Raw genomic sequence first — 18,786 nt, forward strand, 5'->3', positions numbered from 1 at the left:
GAAATATTGTAATTGCAAATCTTGTATCTTGTCTCTATTGTTAATAAATATTTTTTCATTTGCCTTGTCATTCGCCTTTTTTGGATCACCCCTCGTACTTCTGTGGAGAACTTTCTGAAGAAATTAAAATATTTACAAATTATACACCAAAATTTCTACTTTCCAAAAAGAGATTGAACTTAACAAAACACACAACTTTACTTCAATTAATACATTGAGACATTACCGTGAGTATAAAAATAATAAAGAGGAAAGCTACAATTGGTTGTTGTAAGAAAGGCACTCGATCATGCACAAAATATTCAGTTTCACTTCAATACCAATATCGCCGTTCTGACGCTAGCACACAGCAAAGTTATGCCTTTATTGTTCGTTAGGGAAACAGTCGCTAAATTGCATTTACACCTCTAAACATATTTAGGAAGTGTAGTGAGATTTCTTCTCACTTATAGACTTTTACCTATGTTATGATAGAAAAGTTATGCCATTTTCATACAAGTTACATATAGGATGTGGTTTTAACCCAGGCACCTGATAACAAGTGTTTCTAACACAACAGTTTTTCTATACTTTCATTGTACAAAAACATTGTACATTCTTTCCAATACTGTACAAAAACGAATGACCTAAAATGGCTTTGACAAAATCTTTCCCCCAAATGCTTACTTTTTCTCTAATTACAATTAGACAGCAAAATTTTGTTTCAATCACAGTCCCTATGTCAGGATTAACTACAATTACTTTTGTAAGCATTATAAGATATTTTTATAAAGATATAGTAATGCTGTTTCAAATACAAGAAATTATCAGAAAAAAAATGCGAGTTCATAATTTTCACTTAACAACCTTGCTTTAGTTTAACATCAAAGTATTATATGTATATTACTTTTAATCACAACAAAACATCAATACTTTTAATAGCAATAATATGAGCATAAAATATAAAAGATATACCATTTAGGTTGATCGTGGGTTCTTTTCTTCCAATTAAAGAACTGTGACTCATAGCAGATGGTGCACGAATATTTGTTGGACTAAACAGGCTAGATGATGAAGATGAGTCTAACCAAGTTTGAGTTCCTGCATTTAGAATAGCTGGATTGTGATCATGTGATAATTTTGGCCTCTTGCTTGGTCTAGAAGCAATATGGGGTTGGAAATCCTCTTCAGGAGACAATTCATCTTCTACATCATCTGTTGAACAGCCTGGTTGTTCTTCAGAACTACTCATCCATTGTGAAACATTGAACAACCATGAAGGATTTAAGAGACCTTTTACTTTGGAAGCAACTTTACCTAAGATACTCTAAAATGAATAGAAATAAAGGTAAATTAAAAAGCACAACAAATACTACAAAATAAACATCCTGTTAATAACATAACATATCAAACAGAAAATACTACTAAACAAACAATTATAAACTCTATAATCTTTTGAAGATGACTTGTCCGTTTTCTCAACTGGTATCCAAAATGTATACCATCCATTGCAGTAACAAGAAAAATCATGAGTCTACAGCTTTTCAAATAATCCAAGGCTCTTACTTACACCAAACCTCTCAAAAATAATACTAGCCATTAAATGGCCCCTTAACCCTTTGCGACACGCATATTTAAAATATATTTTAATCTTTAAAAAAATGCCTTAGAATAAGTCAGATGGACTTACTTAAGTGCCTTTAAGGCTTGGAAAAAATTCTGCGCTTTTATTTTTTACGGGGGAATGTGGGATACCATTTGTCCCACCATGCAACTAGCACATGTCTTACAGCATACTGGTGTATAGCAGGAAAAAAAATCGTATGTGGAATGAATAAACAAAACAAAGTGTGCATTCTAAAATATTCATAATAAACGCACTAAAATGCATTTTGTACTTATTGCATATATGCATGACTTGAAAAATTTTGCAAAATGCACATTTTGCATATATATATTTAATATTTTTAAATTTTAGGAACAAAAAATATTTTCTTGAATATTATTTTAAGATTAAAATTTGAAACTTAGATATACTAAATAAAATATTAAAATTGACACTTGATTCGAAAACATTTATATATGATTAAAATTGAAAAAAAGTCATTTTTCATGAAACTTTGAAAAACATGTTGTTTCATTCTTTTGTAAGCATAGAGGCACTTAACATGTTTCACACATCCAAAATGTTCATCATTCTTCTTTCGATGTGCTGCAATATGCACATCTTCTTCTGCTCGTTCTCTTTGGCGTGTGACATACATGTTTTAGTCTCTTTTCTGGTCGTACGAACGGGTTTTTCATTTTTTATTTGAACTGGGGATTTCAGTTTTCTTTTCAGCTGTTTCTTGCCTGCAAGTGCCATTAGACCTTCTATAACTTAGAGAAGAAAATCTTTCATTGTTTTTACATCATGATCGGGTTCACGAACAAATTTGAATAAATGCGTTTACTATACTCGCATCTAGAAAGTAAAAAAAAAAAAAAGAAAAGAAAAATTATGTGCCACCATTTCTTGCTTTTGCTGTGTATTTCATATAGTCCTTTCAGTTGATCAATTAGTCGACATATCCCATATTCTTATTGTATGAAATAATGCTGTTTGGGCACAGTACTTTTTTTGTCTTTCCATCTCGTTCTTTTCTATTAATTTCTTTCATTTCAGTTGCCTTTTCCAAGCAAGACAGGATAGAAACGGATCTTTTATCCTTCCATTTTATGCAATAAATTGAATAATGGCTAACTGAAAAGTCTATATATTCCCTTGACATAAATTTGTCTTTTAAATTTTTGGTTAGATACTTCCGATTCATATTTACAGTGCCACATGTATAGATGGGTCTGTGTCTTTAAAAAGCGAAACAAATTATAACTACTTCCCTTTCTTCTTCAGCAATAACTTCAACCTCAGTTATTCTCTTCTGGATTTCAATTTCATCTGAATCAGAACTCACATCTGAAGCATTTGAGTCCCAATCAGATGGCAATTCAGCAAAAAGATCCAAAGCTTCCTGAGTTGTTAACTTTTTTCTAGACATTTTAGCACATCAGAGCATACAACTTATGTAAAAGCGCGCGCAATCACGAAAAAAGTAGATGCAAAAAAGAAAAGAAAAAATAATCGTGAGTGCTGCCGTCTATTGAGCGGAAATTCAAGTGTGTGGTGGGACAAATTTTAACCCACTTATTTCAACTGCAAAATTAATGTTATCAAATATTGAATCCAATTAAGATTTTTGAAAATACCTTTGAATATTAAAAAGAATCATACATATCATAAATTGTATACCAAAATTTTTAAAATATTAAAAAATGGGAGATACATGGATATCACTCTTGTGATCCTATTTTGAATATTTTTTGCTTATCAACTTAAGCCCTGGTATAGTAGTAACATCTACTGAGAAAAATAATAACTAAAATAGATTATTTTTAAAAGATTAGAAAATTTGTAACGGAAATTGCTAAGTGAGAAAATAAATATTAATTAGGTGGGACATATATTGACCCACCATGCCGCAAAGGGTTAAAATCATGCAAACATCCATGCATTATCCATAATTCCCATACATTAGGATGGCAGTGTCAATTCTCTGGCTGGTGTTGGCTATTTCACTGAGCTTGAGTTTCAGTGGTTTCCCTTTAGATATGGATCATCTGAGGATGATTATAGATATACATGAGACATTTAAAGTTCTATAATGCAACACATTTGCACCCTATATTGTAAAACTCGCATTCTACGAAGCTGAAAAATTTCCTGGATTGTGAACTTTTGCATTCTCAATGGTTGTGCAAACTGCAAAATTTCTGAAAAAGGAAAAAAAAAAAAAAAAAAAAAAAATACTCATCAGATGTTAAACTCCATAGTTCCATTATAATTTAATACAAGAAAATATACTCAATGCACATACCTGCATTGAAACATTTATTTTGGCAACACTGTTTTACCTTATGAATATTTTTTGGGGATATACATATCTTGAATTCACCCTTGTTGTCTACGGCTACTTCAAAGGCCTCGAATCATTCAGTGGTGCTGGAATTGGGTTGTCTGGTGCAACTTCCAAGTCATCGCTATCATCACCCTTGTCACTCTTTTTAGTCGGCTTTCCCTCATGCAATGATTTTCAGAACCATCAAGAGCATTAGATACCCATTTTCTTGAAACTTCATTATTAATACTTCATCAATCAGAGCCCAGGGACTAAAAATCTGCAAGCGGACCTACTAGTAAGATGAAAGTACTGAAATTAGATCTTTTGAATATGCCCAACTTTGCAGATGATAATGCACTGCATGTGGGTTGTCGACAACAATGACAAATGTAACATCTCAGGAGGAACCTCTATAAATCCATATTTTATGGTATCGTTCAATTCTGACAAATCTCAAGGATTTGGTATACACATCTTCGATTTCAGATAATCCCAGAACCAGAAATTCCTCTAAGCGTGATTGGGAGATTGCGGTAGCCACAAAACTGCAAAGTTTCAGGAAATTACTCTGACCCCAAAGTACAATCGCAGCAGTTGCCGAAAGCACATGCGACATGCGGAGAAGCAGTATCCTGCATCTGTACAATGTTATAAATGACATTTCACTGCTGGAATTCTGTAACATTTTGTATACTGAACACTTGTCATGGAGCATGTTTTCATACCTGTGGAGGTAACCTCTTTGAAGAAGTAAGCACTGAGAATGAATGTGAAGTTGATATTTACTGTACGGTTCTGCTTGGTTTCTGTCTGAAAAAATCGCCAAGTGGTATTGGTTGTTCGTGAAATCTGGGAACCCGCTGCATGAAATAGGTTTTACGGTAACCCTAATGCTGATGAAACTAGTGTTGGGGAGAATTGTGCGATTATTCCAAATGTGTTGTAATAAGTTGAAATTTTGGCTATTTTTTGTAATAGTAACCCTTTCATATTGAAGGAGATATTCAAGTGCTGTGTTTGGTTGCACATGCATAACATTTTATGAAAGTGGTGCCTGAAAGGTCGTCTAAAAGTTTGCTTAGTGTTATAAATGAGTATATTATTTCAAACACGACTACAATTTCTGACTGCTGAAAGGAGTACATAAAATAGAAGGAGCATGGAGTGGAATTAAACACAGTTTAGCCAGGAGGAAAATAAAGGATGGCTTGCACTATTATTTGGCAGAATATGTGTGGCGCAAGAAGGAGAAGGGAAAAAAAAATGGGTACTTTTCCGTTTTACCGGCGCAAGCGATAAAGTCGCTAATAATGGTGCAACCGATGCCAAACGGAATATTCTCGCTGGTAACCTTTTACACCTCATTTTCAAAACAAGTCGCAGTTTTTTCTTATCAGATTGATTGTTTCTTTCAATACTGACATATAATTACATAGAATTTTTATCAGATAGTTCAGTTTTATGTCCAAGGCCATTTTTGGTAATTAAGTCAATTAGGATGCAATCACAGCGCTTACCCGAAGCCGAAAATATAGAAAAGGTAAAGTCAAGAGTTAAATTCATCAATTCTAATGAGAATGCATTAGCGAAGTAAAGTACTGCAGTTTTACATAATTTCTGAGTAAGCTATTCGTACGAATTGAAATATTTCTTGCATTTAAACTTGTGTTCCAAATTAAGATTTAACTTGAAATTAATGTAGATAATTACTGAGAGCATTAGATTTTTGTAGAGAGTAGTTTACGTGAGAAGAGATCGCTTAGGGTCACGTGATATGAACCATGAAAGCGTAGTAAATTCTTAAATTAATGTCTTTTTACAAATTTATTGTCTTTATTTATCGGTTTTTTATAAAATTTTAAGCGATATTAAAATGTTTATGCCTCTAAAAAAAGAATTCTTAAAACTAACATTTTTTTAAATATTTTTTATGTGTATACTGTATGTTGACGCCAATAAAGTATGCTTGGCGAGATTTGCGCTGGCGAAACAGAAAAGTACCAAAAAATGTATTTATGGTTTTCTTGGCATTATTATACGTATTTATCTGATATTAACAGCAGATGAGTCGAAATGACCAGATATTTAACTGAATTGTGTATGTGGACAAGATGCTGGTGGGCACGTGAAGAAAAGGTACATTAAAAAATTGACGTTTTGTTTATTCATCGGTGTCTGTGTGTTAATTTATGTTGAAAGATTTGTTATTTAATCTTTTTATGTTAGGAAATATGTATTTTTGGTTATTTATTACTCTGTGTCTGTGTATTTTTGGCTATTTGTTCGTGTCTGCGTGTTAAAACAAAGGTTAATTTTTTCTGGTCAACACGATAGATTTAACTTCCATTTTAGCTTTCTCATTTTGTTTAAGTGAAAATAGATTGATGTGTACATGGAGAAAGTTAAATTAGTGTGCAATGCTTAGTTTGTGAAATTCTCTGATTTTTTTTTTTTTTTTCAAGTTAAAATAGGCACATTTGTACATGCACACCGAGTTTGTGTTGATTTCTTGTAGGGGTGGAAGGATCGGCACCATCTTGAAACTGGTGCCGATCTTGGCTTCAAAAAAGAAATGATTCGCCAAGCGATACCATAAAGATTAACCGAATGTGCTTGTGATAACTCACCACATTGTCCCTTCAGCCTCATAGAAAGGTGCTATTGCCATATTGTACGGATTTTCATCAATCCAGGAAACACTGTTTTTGCAGTTTACGCTGCCAGTTACAAAGAAATGCACCTTATCTACCCATAATATCTGCAGCGGCCACTTGTATCTTTCATTGTATCTGATAATGTGCTTGTGATGACCCACCATAATGTCCCTTCAGCCTTGTGTAAAGGTGCTGGCGCCATATTGTGAAGATTTTCATCAATCCAAGGGACAGTTTTTGCTGTTTACACTGCCAGTTACAGAGAAATGCACCTTATCTACACATAATATCTGCAGCGGCCACTTGTATCTCTTCATTGTATCTGATTTTGTGCTGTGATAACCCACCACACTGTCCCTTCAGCCTCATGTAAAGGTGCTGGCGCCATATTGTGAGGATTTTCATCAATCCAAGGAACAGTTCTTGCAGTTTACACTGCCAGTTAGAGAAATGCATCTTATCTACCTATAATATCTGCAGCGGCCACTTGTACCTCTTCATTGTATCTGATAATGTGCTTGTGATGACTCACCACACTGTCCCTTCAGCCTCGTGTAAAGGCGCTGGTGCCATATTATGAGGATTTTCATCAAACCAAGGAACAGTTCTTGCAGTTTACACTGCCAGTTACAGAGACATGCACCTTATCTACCCATAATATCTGCAGCAGCCACTTGTATCTCTTCATTGTATCTGATAAGGAAAATTTTGTAAAATAGACATGATGCTATTTGTCTCAAGGTTGCAAAATCTAGAACATCTGGAATCGATATGGAAACATCTACAGAACAGAAGCTTGAGGACTGTGATTTTCAGTACATGCACACTGCAAGTAACAGTTCTCGCAGAAGGCAATGGACCTGCAGTAATCGTATTGTGTACTTCTGCAACAACTTAAACAGGAATACATAGTCATCCATATTGTGATCAGTTTTTTTACATGTGCATCCAGTTTTTTTAGATTTGCTTTACCAAATCACATAGTTTTTATGGAACTTGGATCTCAAACTGGCTTATTTCACTGATAAACTCGCACTGCTTTGGCACCATTTTCCCCATTCAGCTAAAACACCTTTTTTAGTATATTCTAAAATATCTAAAAACAGAATGTTATAAAGTGAACAATAGACAAAGGAAGTATAACAAAAACACAAAAGAAAACATTTTCTTATTAATTTTCAAAAACACTTATTCGCATGCTTTTACAAAACTTTGAAAAAAAAAATAAATTACTAGCTTAAGTCACTGATTATTATATGACGCATGACAAATTATCCCTAGAAGAACACTATTTTCTGAACTTATTTAACATATGTGATGCTGCCACATACACACGTGTGATCTACCACATACGTTATATTTGTTAAACTAATATTTATGAATACATTTTCTACCAGAAATAAATACAATTTATTTTAAGAAAGTAGTAATAGTTACTTTAAATTATCTTTAAACACACAGAAATACATAAAAATAATATATGCAAAAATTTCAAAATGCGAATTCGAATGCATTTTCACACATACAGTGGCATATTTGTGAAGAAAGGCCCTATCATATTTGGGTATATTTATAATTTTTGAATAGTAATAATTTGGAGACTTTTTACAACTAGTACAACCCCATAAATCTGCATACGAATATATACTATATACCTGCATAAAACTAAAAAAAAGACTATAAAGCTGTATAACAACCTGTGGAAGTACTGCTGAATAGCATTGCCTTTGAAAACCATTAGACAAATTAGTTCATATTTACCTTATTCATGGAAAAAATTTTATCTCCTATATCAGGGTTTCTTAAACATTTTTTCAAGTCGGGACCCCTTTTTACCACTGACATTTTTTTGCGACCCCCAGGACCCAATAATATTTACAAAAATTTTGTGGGACCCCATAAGTATTGTGCAAATCCAACATATACATGAGTGAAACTGTCAAATTTTTTCACTTGTACATTAATATACTATTGCCATTTTAGGTCATTAACTTTAATTTCTAATTTTAAGACAGAACAATGTGAAAACTTTAAATAAGTAACAAACAAAATGACAGCGTCACCTGCAAAGCAAGGAAAATGAACGTTTATATTATAAAAAGAATGCATCGAAACATTTTTGTTTTTTTTCTTCGTCTGTACTGTCTTATCTATTTCCTGATACACTGCGTAAAAATATTTGGTAATTATAATAAAATTAATATAATAAGTTTAATAAATACAAAAACTGCAAACACTTTTGGCAACTCCCTGCTGCAGGTCCAGCTACCCCCAAGAGGGTCGTGACACACACTTTAAAAACCCTATCCTATACTACCAGCTAATCTAACAAGGAAATGATCCTGCTGGGAAGGAGTTTTAGATGATTCCACTGGCAATCCAAATAAATCTGTATCCAAATAAATATTTGAATTAATGACTTTTACTAAGCCTTTAAAATAAGTTTATCTTATGTTTTATGTTCCACCCTTTTTCCCTCCTCAACCCATGTGCTATCCATACAACTTACCTTAGTAAATGATGTAATTGAATTGCAATGACCTTTAGAAAACAGAAACTTGATACACTTTAATAAAAAACACTAAAGAGCACAATATGCTTTAACAAAACATGTTCAAATGAGGGAAACAAACCAGATATAAACGAAAATGCCTGGAGGCAAATGCCAAAAAAACTATGGAGAATAACTAAAAACTGCATTTTAATACAATTTACCATTAACAAGCAATTAATTTTCAGAAAACTTCATACATTCCAAAAATTCTCCTAAACGCATACATATGTGCAAGCGATATAAAATTCGGGAAGCACAATTGCTGAATGTGGAACACACTATTAATACACATAAGTTAAGAAGCAGAGTCTACAAAATGCAATAATCGTGCAATTAGTACAAACGTCTGTTTAAATGAATAATTAAGCATAGAATTCTTCCAAAACACATAAGCAAAAAAAGTATAACAGGACAATATCTGTCCTAAGCATATATCATGAAATTAATATTGAGAATTTTGTTTTCTTCTGTATTACACAGATTATAATGACACAATTCTAAAATCATGGATCGATCGCTGAACTTTCATTGCTAAGTTCATTGCAGAGAAAGGAGGTTAAAAGACAATGTGATATACCTGATTTGAACGATCGTATTGTCTCGCATTGCGAGGTTTAACTTTCTTGTTGCGCAGAAGTCTTTTATCCATCTTTTCATAGAAGTTCACGGACGATTGGTGAATTTAAAACTAATACACACATGAAAACAATTAAACTATATTTACATCCTGTTAGAGATGGTTAACATCATTCTTACGAGAGAATAACGCTCCACGATTACCAACAATCATGGCGGCATGTTAGGTTGAATGTGATTGGATGTTGAAATAGGAGACTCAGCTTACGGCGACATCTATATGCGCTATAAACTAAGCCTCCCAATAATAATTGATGAGACTAATTAAGGGCCCTAGTTTGGACACTGTCGAAATGGAAGAACGGGTCGTTTTCTGCAATCTATTCGACAGAGAGCGAGTCTGGTGTCATCGTCTCGATCATTACAGAGATCGACGTGTCGGAAATTTTTCCGTCAGCTGGATAGCTGCCGTTTAAGTTTCTGACTGTCGTTTTAGAGCTAAAGTGAGGACGGCGGATAGCTTCTGGAAGTGTATTTAATGGATATTTTAATTTCTTAAGATTTGTGAAAAACTCGAATATTTCGCTATAGAAATAACGCATTTGATGCTGACGATTCTAGATTATTTATGTATTCTGCAGTAGCAATTCCTTAATTAAATTTTAGTGAAAATAATATATTTGGTGTTTTCCTATTTCACATATAAAGAAGGAGTGCATACTTTTAATTTAAAATTTTAATTTTTCAACTAATGTATATATCAATGTACTTAATTTCATGTTTGGATGAATAATTTACAAATTTTGCAATTTTATGTTTTAAATTATAATGTATTTTCCTCTACTTTTATTTTAATTTGTAGTGTATAAAAATTTAATACATTAACACGTGCATTGAAGAATATGCAGTATATAATTCAAATTATTCACATCCTAAATTCAATATTTACATTAAATTGCTTTGGGTTAAAAAAAATTATTTAAGTAGTTTTAACTGTACTGATATGAATGTCAGTTTCCAAAATCTCCTGTATAAAACTAGTTAAATTCCTGTATAATTTTCGGTTAAATTCTTGTAAATATTATAATGCAAGATTTATAATTAGTTATCAGATTTTTTAATGTGGTCTGCTTTTAGATATTACATCAGTTTTGTATTTTTATTCAGATCTTAAAGTGCTGGTTTTATGTAATTACGGCAAAGCCTCGAGGGCTATCTGCCTAAAGTGAGGGTTGCCTTCGTGGAGGACTTTCTAAAGGAAACTAGCTAACGTGGGGAAACCACGAAAACGCCCATGCAGCCAGCCCGTTCGCGGGATTCCAACCTTGCACCGAACTTCCAATGTTCAGGGATTTTACCGCTCGGCCGCTTGTAGGATCGATTTAAAAAGGGTATAAATAAGAATACGTACTGCGATTTCTTTCACTGCATCTGATAATATATATATCATACAGTTATATATATATATATATATTTATTTATTTAAAATAGATTTCGCGTGCCTTAATCTCCTATGCTTCTGGAAGTTACCAATGATATGTTGGTAATGAGGCCCATGCAGATAGTCCGTTCGCTGGATTCGAACCTCGAACCGTACTATCAGTGTTTAGAGATTTTATTGCTTGGCCACTAGTGAGAACGATATAAAAAGGGCATAAATAGGAATGTGTACTACAATTTCCTTACACTGCATATGTTAATATATTTATAATACATTTAGTTAGTTAGTTATTTAAAACAGGTTTTGTAAGTCTTAAATTTTTATGCTTTTGGAATTTACGAGAAATATGTTTGTAATGAAGCCCATGCAGCAAGCCCGATCGCGGGATTCGATCCTCGGTCCGAACTATCAGTGTTCAGAGATTTTACCGCTCGGCCGCTAGTGGGATCAATTTAAAAAGGGTATAAATAGAAACATGTACTGCAATTTCTTTCACTGCATATGCTGATATATTTATAATACAGTTATACATATGTATATAGTTATTTATTTAAAAAAGGTTTTGTACGCCTTAAATTTTTATGCTTTTGAAAGTTACCAGAAATATGTTGGTAATGAGAAATATATTAGTAATGACAGATATATTGATATATTGATTATTAGAGATATGTTGGTAATGCAGCCAACCCGTTCGCGATATTCGGACCTCGGACTGAACTACCAGTGTTCAGCGATTTTACCTCACGGTCCCTGGTGAGATCTATTTAAAAAGGTTATAAATAGGAATATGTACTACAATTTCCTTTCACTGCATATGTTGATATATTTATAATATATTATACAAATTATGAAACAATATTATTAAACAATTATATATTTATAATTGCTTGCCTTAAATTGTTTTGCATCTGGAAGTTACCAGAGATATATTGTTAATAACAGATATATTGGGCTGAGAAATAAATGTCAAGTTGGTGCATTTGAGAGGATACATATGCTATTCGTTCTGGTATTTTCCCCAAATAGATAAATTTACATAGTTTTCAACAAAACAAAATCAAATTACGATTCAATCGAAAGTTTGGATTTTCTGGTGTCATCAGCGCTGTAGGATGGTACCCACGTATTTATAATTGCACCTACTTTCACGGAAGAATGCCGTACTGCAATTTCTTTCACTGTTCATTTATATAAACAGAAAAATCTTTTCATTATCAATATGCAGCTGTTATGCAATTTTCCCTTCCATTTTATATAATATATATATGTTTATGTGTGTGCATTTATATGCAAGATGATATGTTTTGTGGTTTAACCTATAGTTATTTAATTCTTTTTATTTTCCTTCCCATTACTTTTGTTAAAAATTTCTTATATTTTTACTTACTAGTAAATCGTTTTTTAATGCATCAATCCAAAGTTTTCTGCTTATTGGTATTTTCGATATATGGTATATTTGTAGCTACGTGATAAGTATAATTCCTGAATAAATAAAATTATTGATACAATCATGGGCTGCTAAAAATTAAAAAAAACTTGATTCAAATTCAATAGAAATATTAAACACGCGTACACGATGCTATATTTTAATGATTTTATTTAGGACACTGTTACATAACTTTTAAGAGAAAAAATATTTTAACCATAAAACTGTTAACAAATAGTTTACAAACATGTAACCTTTTAGAAAATTTCCATTTTGCAAAAGATCATACGTAAAATTATGCTTACTCTCTTCACATATCTGCAGTTTTGTGTAAAATATCCATTGACTCTTCCCATTTCTTTTTTCTGTGCTCTTTACTAAATGTTCTATCAAGTTTATCACTTAACAGCTGCAGAGTTTTTCGAAAAATTTCACCATTTACTCCAACTGATTGGTAATTTTTTTTATACCGCCATCCTCATTGAAACGCACGTGCGAAGCAGCCCTTTTGACAACAAACTACCCCTCTTTCCCTCAGCCTCGAGCAATGTAGAGGTGAGACAGACTGGTTGCTATGCAATAAACGTCACTTCCGCACGGAATCTCCACTTCCTTTTCCGCCGACGGAATTTGAAGGGGTCAGACTCGCTCTCCCGTTTGCTGTCGAGTGGAAAGAGAATCCCGACTGGTTTTCCGATATCGATCTCGACAGGTGTCCAGACTAGACCCCTAAATGATCAAATGAAAATATGAACCATTTTGAACGAGGCAGTAACGTTTCTTGAGACATTTCCTAGACGTCTCGTGGTTTTGAGAAAAATGTACGTTTAGCTCCATTTTAAATAAAATAAAAATATTATATTTGTTAATTAGTCAGTCACAAGTTATTGTTTATAACTGAAAATCAGTGTTGAAGTATGGACCCTGCCGTTTATCAAAGATAGCACCGAAAAATTGGTTGGAATCCAGATTCAATACGACAAAAGATGCCAAAATTACAAATCAATGAGTGAGAGTTCAATGGTCTTAGCTATCTTAGCTTTCCAGATTTCATCACTGATAAACGACACGCAATTTTTTTCGGGAGCCACTCTTCATTCTTAAGAAACACTCAGAAAAAAAAAAAAAAAAAAAAAAAAACCGGCATTGCCAAACACGTATATCATTTTAACCATAAAAATCAGCTTTTTAAAGATAATTTTATGAATGCATTAGTTTGGCTTTAAGAAAAATTAAATGCTTTAAGAAGGACTTAGCTCTCAAAAATGCATTATTAAAATTTAGCAAACGATTGAAAATATTAAATAAATGATTAACCTCAAGTGCTCAAAAAGGAAAAAAAAAAGAATTCTTTGGTTTGAAGAACTTTTTAAAGAATTTGTCTAGTGTTACGTGCTTCCACAGTATAGATGAAAATTTGAATTTTGATCTTTTTTTAAATCAGCTGGAGCGAAACAGCTAAGAAAGTGGATTGAGTGCAGAAACAGTTGCTTGAAAGGTTGGTTAACTGCTCGATTTATGAAACAAATGTGAATCTGGTAGAGTGAAACAAAACTACACAAAGGGTTTTGAGTAGATGTATAGATGAAAGTGAAAAACAGTTTGAACTTCGAAGATCAACTGAAGCCGAGGATAGAAGGTAAGTTTTGGTGCTACGGTTGCACGGATTTTGGCGATTTTTTTTTTTTTTTTTTGGCGAGCGATACGACTTATGGTAAACCCATTGCTGGAAAAGTTATTTATTGTAACCGATACTTTGTTTTCATTTTATTTAAAAAATACCGCTCCGGCGTGGGCAGCTACTGCACGTTCAAACCGAGCAAGGCTTCAAAGTTTTCAGAATAAAACTCTCAGATTCCTCTCGAACTCTCCGTGGTTCGTTAGGAACACTGTCATCCATAATTCTTTAAAGATTTTACCATTAGATGCCGAATTACTAAAGATTACATTCAAATTCTACGAAAAATGTGATTCCTCCACTCACGAAGTTATTAAAAACATAGGGGAGTACGACTATCTAATCGAACAGCCGCATAAACGGCCCAGAACTATACATCATAATGTTAGATGGTAGTTTTTGTATATATTTTATTATTTTCAACTATTTAATATAGATTTTGTTTCATCTTTATCATCCTTTTCATCTTACTATTGTACGATACTGTGTCAAATCTACGATAATGTGTAATAAATATGCCAAAATTTAGTTGCTATTATAGCTTATCCAACGAAGACTTCATCTGAGGCCGATATATGGCGCCACCCCTGATCAACTTCTTCACTACTGAAGACTTTGCACTTTTATTACAAGTGCACAGGACTTTTCCAGTTTATGGAATTTAACGAACTTTTACAGGTCCTTAGGGGATTGATAAACATGTAGTGGTAAAGGCCCTCGGGTCGAACACTACTTAACGAATGATGATCTCCGATCTCCGATTTAAAAAGTAATGCCTTTTATTATGCATAAATTCTGTGTTTTAAATATTATTCATGACTTCTAAATACTAAAAATGAATTTAATTTTGCATTTTTATTTGAAATAAAAATTTTATTGTTTATGATATTTTATGGAATTTATGTTATGAATGATGTAATGAATGATGTCACATTATTTTAAAAGTAATTGATTTTAATATCTATAAATTTAATCTATTGTTTTAAACATTATTTATTGCTGTTAAATATTAAAGTACGATTTAATTTTGCGTTTTTTAAATATGATTTTATTATGAATGATTATTTAAATAATTTTAATTCTATGCGTGATGTAATCAGCTCCCTGATTGGTTACTGAATATTTGGGCATTACCGCGCTATTTTAAAATTTTATTATTCATCTCTTCGAATTCTTCAGACTTCAAAGCGAATGAATGTGTCTTTCGAATATGAATGATATTATTGGTAATTACGAAGAATTATTGGTATCGGAATAAAAAAAATTGCCGTTTGAAACCTTATTTTGGCCAACCTTGCTTTGCTAATCAAAGATTTATTTATAAATTGTTAATAGCGTCGGAGGAAATTTATTTTAAATTTTTGGAGAAAACCTGGCTAATTGCTTCTTCAATGAAGTGTGAGAGATGTGAATCACACAGGTGAAGATCGTTAGCTGACCTCTTTTTTTTGGTACTTATTAATATATGACAGGTTAAAAAATGTAAGTACATAATTTTCTTTTACTTCACAATTGTATACTTCAATTTTTATTAAAAAAATTAATACAAAGTTTTAAAAAATTCCTGAGATATTTACTGCCGCATATGTTTTAATGTTAAATAATTAAATCCTATATAACTTATTTTAAAGTATTTAAGCAATATTTTAATTCTTTTAAACGTTGGTATGATGTTTTTAATTCGATATTCAATTTAAGTAATATTTTAATCCAATTAAATGTTGCGCAATGTTTTTATAGTGGTGTTTTTATTCTATTATATGAAAGTAATAATTTAAATTTACTTTAGCATTTTATACTCTTAGTAAATGTATTTATTTACATTTGCCAGCCATCTTAAAAAACAACGTTTTCAACAAAAAATTAATCCATTATTTTTAACGATATTTATTTTTTCGAATACTTTACTATATGCGTAAAATACGTAAAAACAGCATTTTTCAAGATGGCTGACAAATGTAACAACCGCGCCAACAATTGCGCCAATGTAAATCGCCAAAAATCCGTGCAACCGTCTACCAAAGTAGTACCATTTTTCTTTTACTTCATAATTGTATATTTCAATTTTTTTAGGTACTTTTCCGTTTCGCCGGCGCAAATCTCGCCAAGCAGACTTTATTAGCGACAACATACTGTATACACATAAAAAATATTTAAAAAATGTTAGTTCTAAGAATTCTTTTTTTGATGGCATAAACATTTTAATATCGCTTAAAATTTTATAAAAAGCCAATAAATAAAGACAATAAATTTGTAAAAAGACATTAATTTAAGAATTTAATTTGCTTTCATGGTTCAGCATCCTGATTCGCCGGTTCATATCACGTGACTCCAAGCGATCTCATCTCGCGTAAACTACTCTACAAAAATCTAATGCTCTCAGTAATTATCTACGTTAACTTCAAGTTAAATCTTAATTTGGAACACAAGTTTAAATGCAAGAAATATTTCAATTCGTACGAATAGCTTACTCAGAAATTATGTAAAACTTCAGTGCTTTACTTCGCTAATGCATTCTCATTAGAATTGATGAATTTAACCCTTGACTTTACCATTTCTATATTTTCGGCTTCGGGTAAGCGCTGTGATTGCATCCTAATTTACTTAATTACCGAAAATGGCCTTAGACATAAAACTGAACTATCTGATAAAAACTCTATGTAATTATATGACAGTATTGAAAGAAAAAATCAATCTGATAAGAAAAAGCTGCGACTTGTTTTGAAAATGAGGCGTAAAAGGTTACCAGCAAAAATATTCCGTTTGGCATCGGTTGTATTATTACTGGCGACTTTATCGCTTGCGCCGGCAAAACGGAAAAGTACCTTTTTTTTAAAAAAAATGGCACTGCTTCAGTGTAGCCCACCCGGAATTTTAAACCAAAAAATATCGCCAAGAGCGGCGATAAATGATATGATCTGGTAACCCATACTATTCGCCAAACGCAATGTAAACAAGAGGTTGGAATTATGTTTACAGCTAATATAGTAGGCAGTTACATTTATTCAATTTCAATACAAATTACCGAGATATCCGTTTACTCAACGTTTAATGCACGTGCCCTGTATTCTTACTTTTCCGGTATAGATTTCTCTTAAAATTTGTCTCACACTGCGTTGCAGGGGGAAATGCAACATTTTAAATTAGAATTCTACTAAAATTAATACCTAAATACACAATTCGTAACACTGTTATTGGCGATTGTTTAACGCTCAGATACCGTGAATACTATTTTGTATATATTTTTTGGCTACTTAGGAGATGATATTTTTGCGTTTAATTATTGCTTGCTCTAAAACTGCTGTTAGTGATTTTGTACTTAAGTATCAGGAGATTATAAAGGAAAATTTAAAGTGGGAGTTTTCAAACAAGCGTAAAATTTTGGGAACAGATATTTTATGTATGAATTAACAAGAGAGTATGGACATTTTAGAGGATTTCTGATGGATTGTCGATTATTGAAGGATAACTTTTGTTGTGAAAAATGTAAGATACTATGCTGGTTAGTTAGTCAGAAAAAGTCATTGAATGGTAGTATTTGGAGATGCAAAAAATCTAGGGCTGAGAAATCAATTAGGCTAGGATCTTGGTTCGCCTGTAGTAAGCTCAATTTTTCTAGAAACATTTTTTTTTTTACAACGCGAATCAATGGAGTTGCTTATGCTCAAGTTTCTGCAATTCTCCGATTTCTTTTAAGTGAAAGCAGTTTACTTCTTACTCTTGTAAAAAGCGCCAAACAAATAAGTGGGCGATTCTGCAGTTTAGCAGCGAAATTGTTTCTAAGTGCTTATTAGCTAAAATCCCGATTGAAATTTTCCGGAAAATGTCACATTACATGTCTCATGATCTCTCATTTCTCTGAGACAAAATAATCTGTGATTCAAACTGTGTACTTCTCAGATTATTGCTAAAGTCGTAGCAACCTTTATCGCCTTACCAAAATGTCGCCAAACTACCTGTTACAATATTCCAAAGATTAGCCAAAGATTTTAGAGATATGTAAAAAATGTATCAGTGTTAGATGTTAGCAGGTTGACTAAGTTCTCCGAGGCCGTGCTGGTCTATATAAACGCGCATAAAATAGACTGTAGATTTTTAGCTTGAAAATTTTATTATGATATATTTTAATGTAATTAATTATATGATTGATTTTAATAATGTGTTTATGTTGTGTATATTGATTTTAAATGATTTTATTTATTAGACTACTTGATTGTATTGAGGTGTGTTTTTAATTGAGATACTGTAAATAGCATGTGTTTTAAAATAGTTTGCGAATTTTATTAATCAGACTTATTGATTATTTTATTACCTTTATTTAATTGTGATTGATTGTGTGAAGCCCGAGAGCTATAATCTGATAATTTTGTGTATGTAGTGTTATGTGTTATTTAGTTGTATTGCTAATCTTTGGAATATGGTAACAGGTAGTTTGGCGACATTTTGGTAAGGCGATAAAGGTTACTAGCTAGGACTTAAACAGTGTACATGGATAAAGTCAAGAGTGTGCGCAATGCCATTTTTGTGCAATTCTGGATGA

At 32.3% G+C, this 18,786-nt stretch overlaps 1 protein-coding gene across 1 annotated transcript in view; it reads right to left on the bottom strand.

Annotated features, from left to right (window-relative positions):
* The window catches only part of Nup153 (nucleoporin 153), a 118,186-nt gene extending 108,254 nt beyond the window's left edge, over positions 1-9,932 (bottom strand). Inside the window, exons 1-2 of the mRNA XM_085814217.1 lie at positions 9,703-9,932; positions 955-1,306 (exon numbers count right to left, since the gene is read on the bottom strand). Coding sequence (XP_085670343.1) covers positions 955-1,306; positions 9,703-9,774 — 424 coding nt within the window. The 5' untranslated portion in view covers positions 9,775-9,932. The remainder of the gene's footprint in view (positions 1-954; positions 1,307-9,702) is intronic.
* Positions 9,933-18,786: the final 8,854 nt, after the last annotated feature.

The sequence above is a fragment of the Stegodyphus dumicola genome, chromosome 3, assembly GCF_044657685.1.
Source record: "Stegodyphus dumicola isolate Sdum_Otavi_A_Nest chromosome 3, ASM4465768v1".
Lineage (NCBI taxonomy): Eukaryota > Metazoa > Arthropoda > Arachnida > Araneae > Eresidae > Stegodyphus > Stegodyphus dumicola.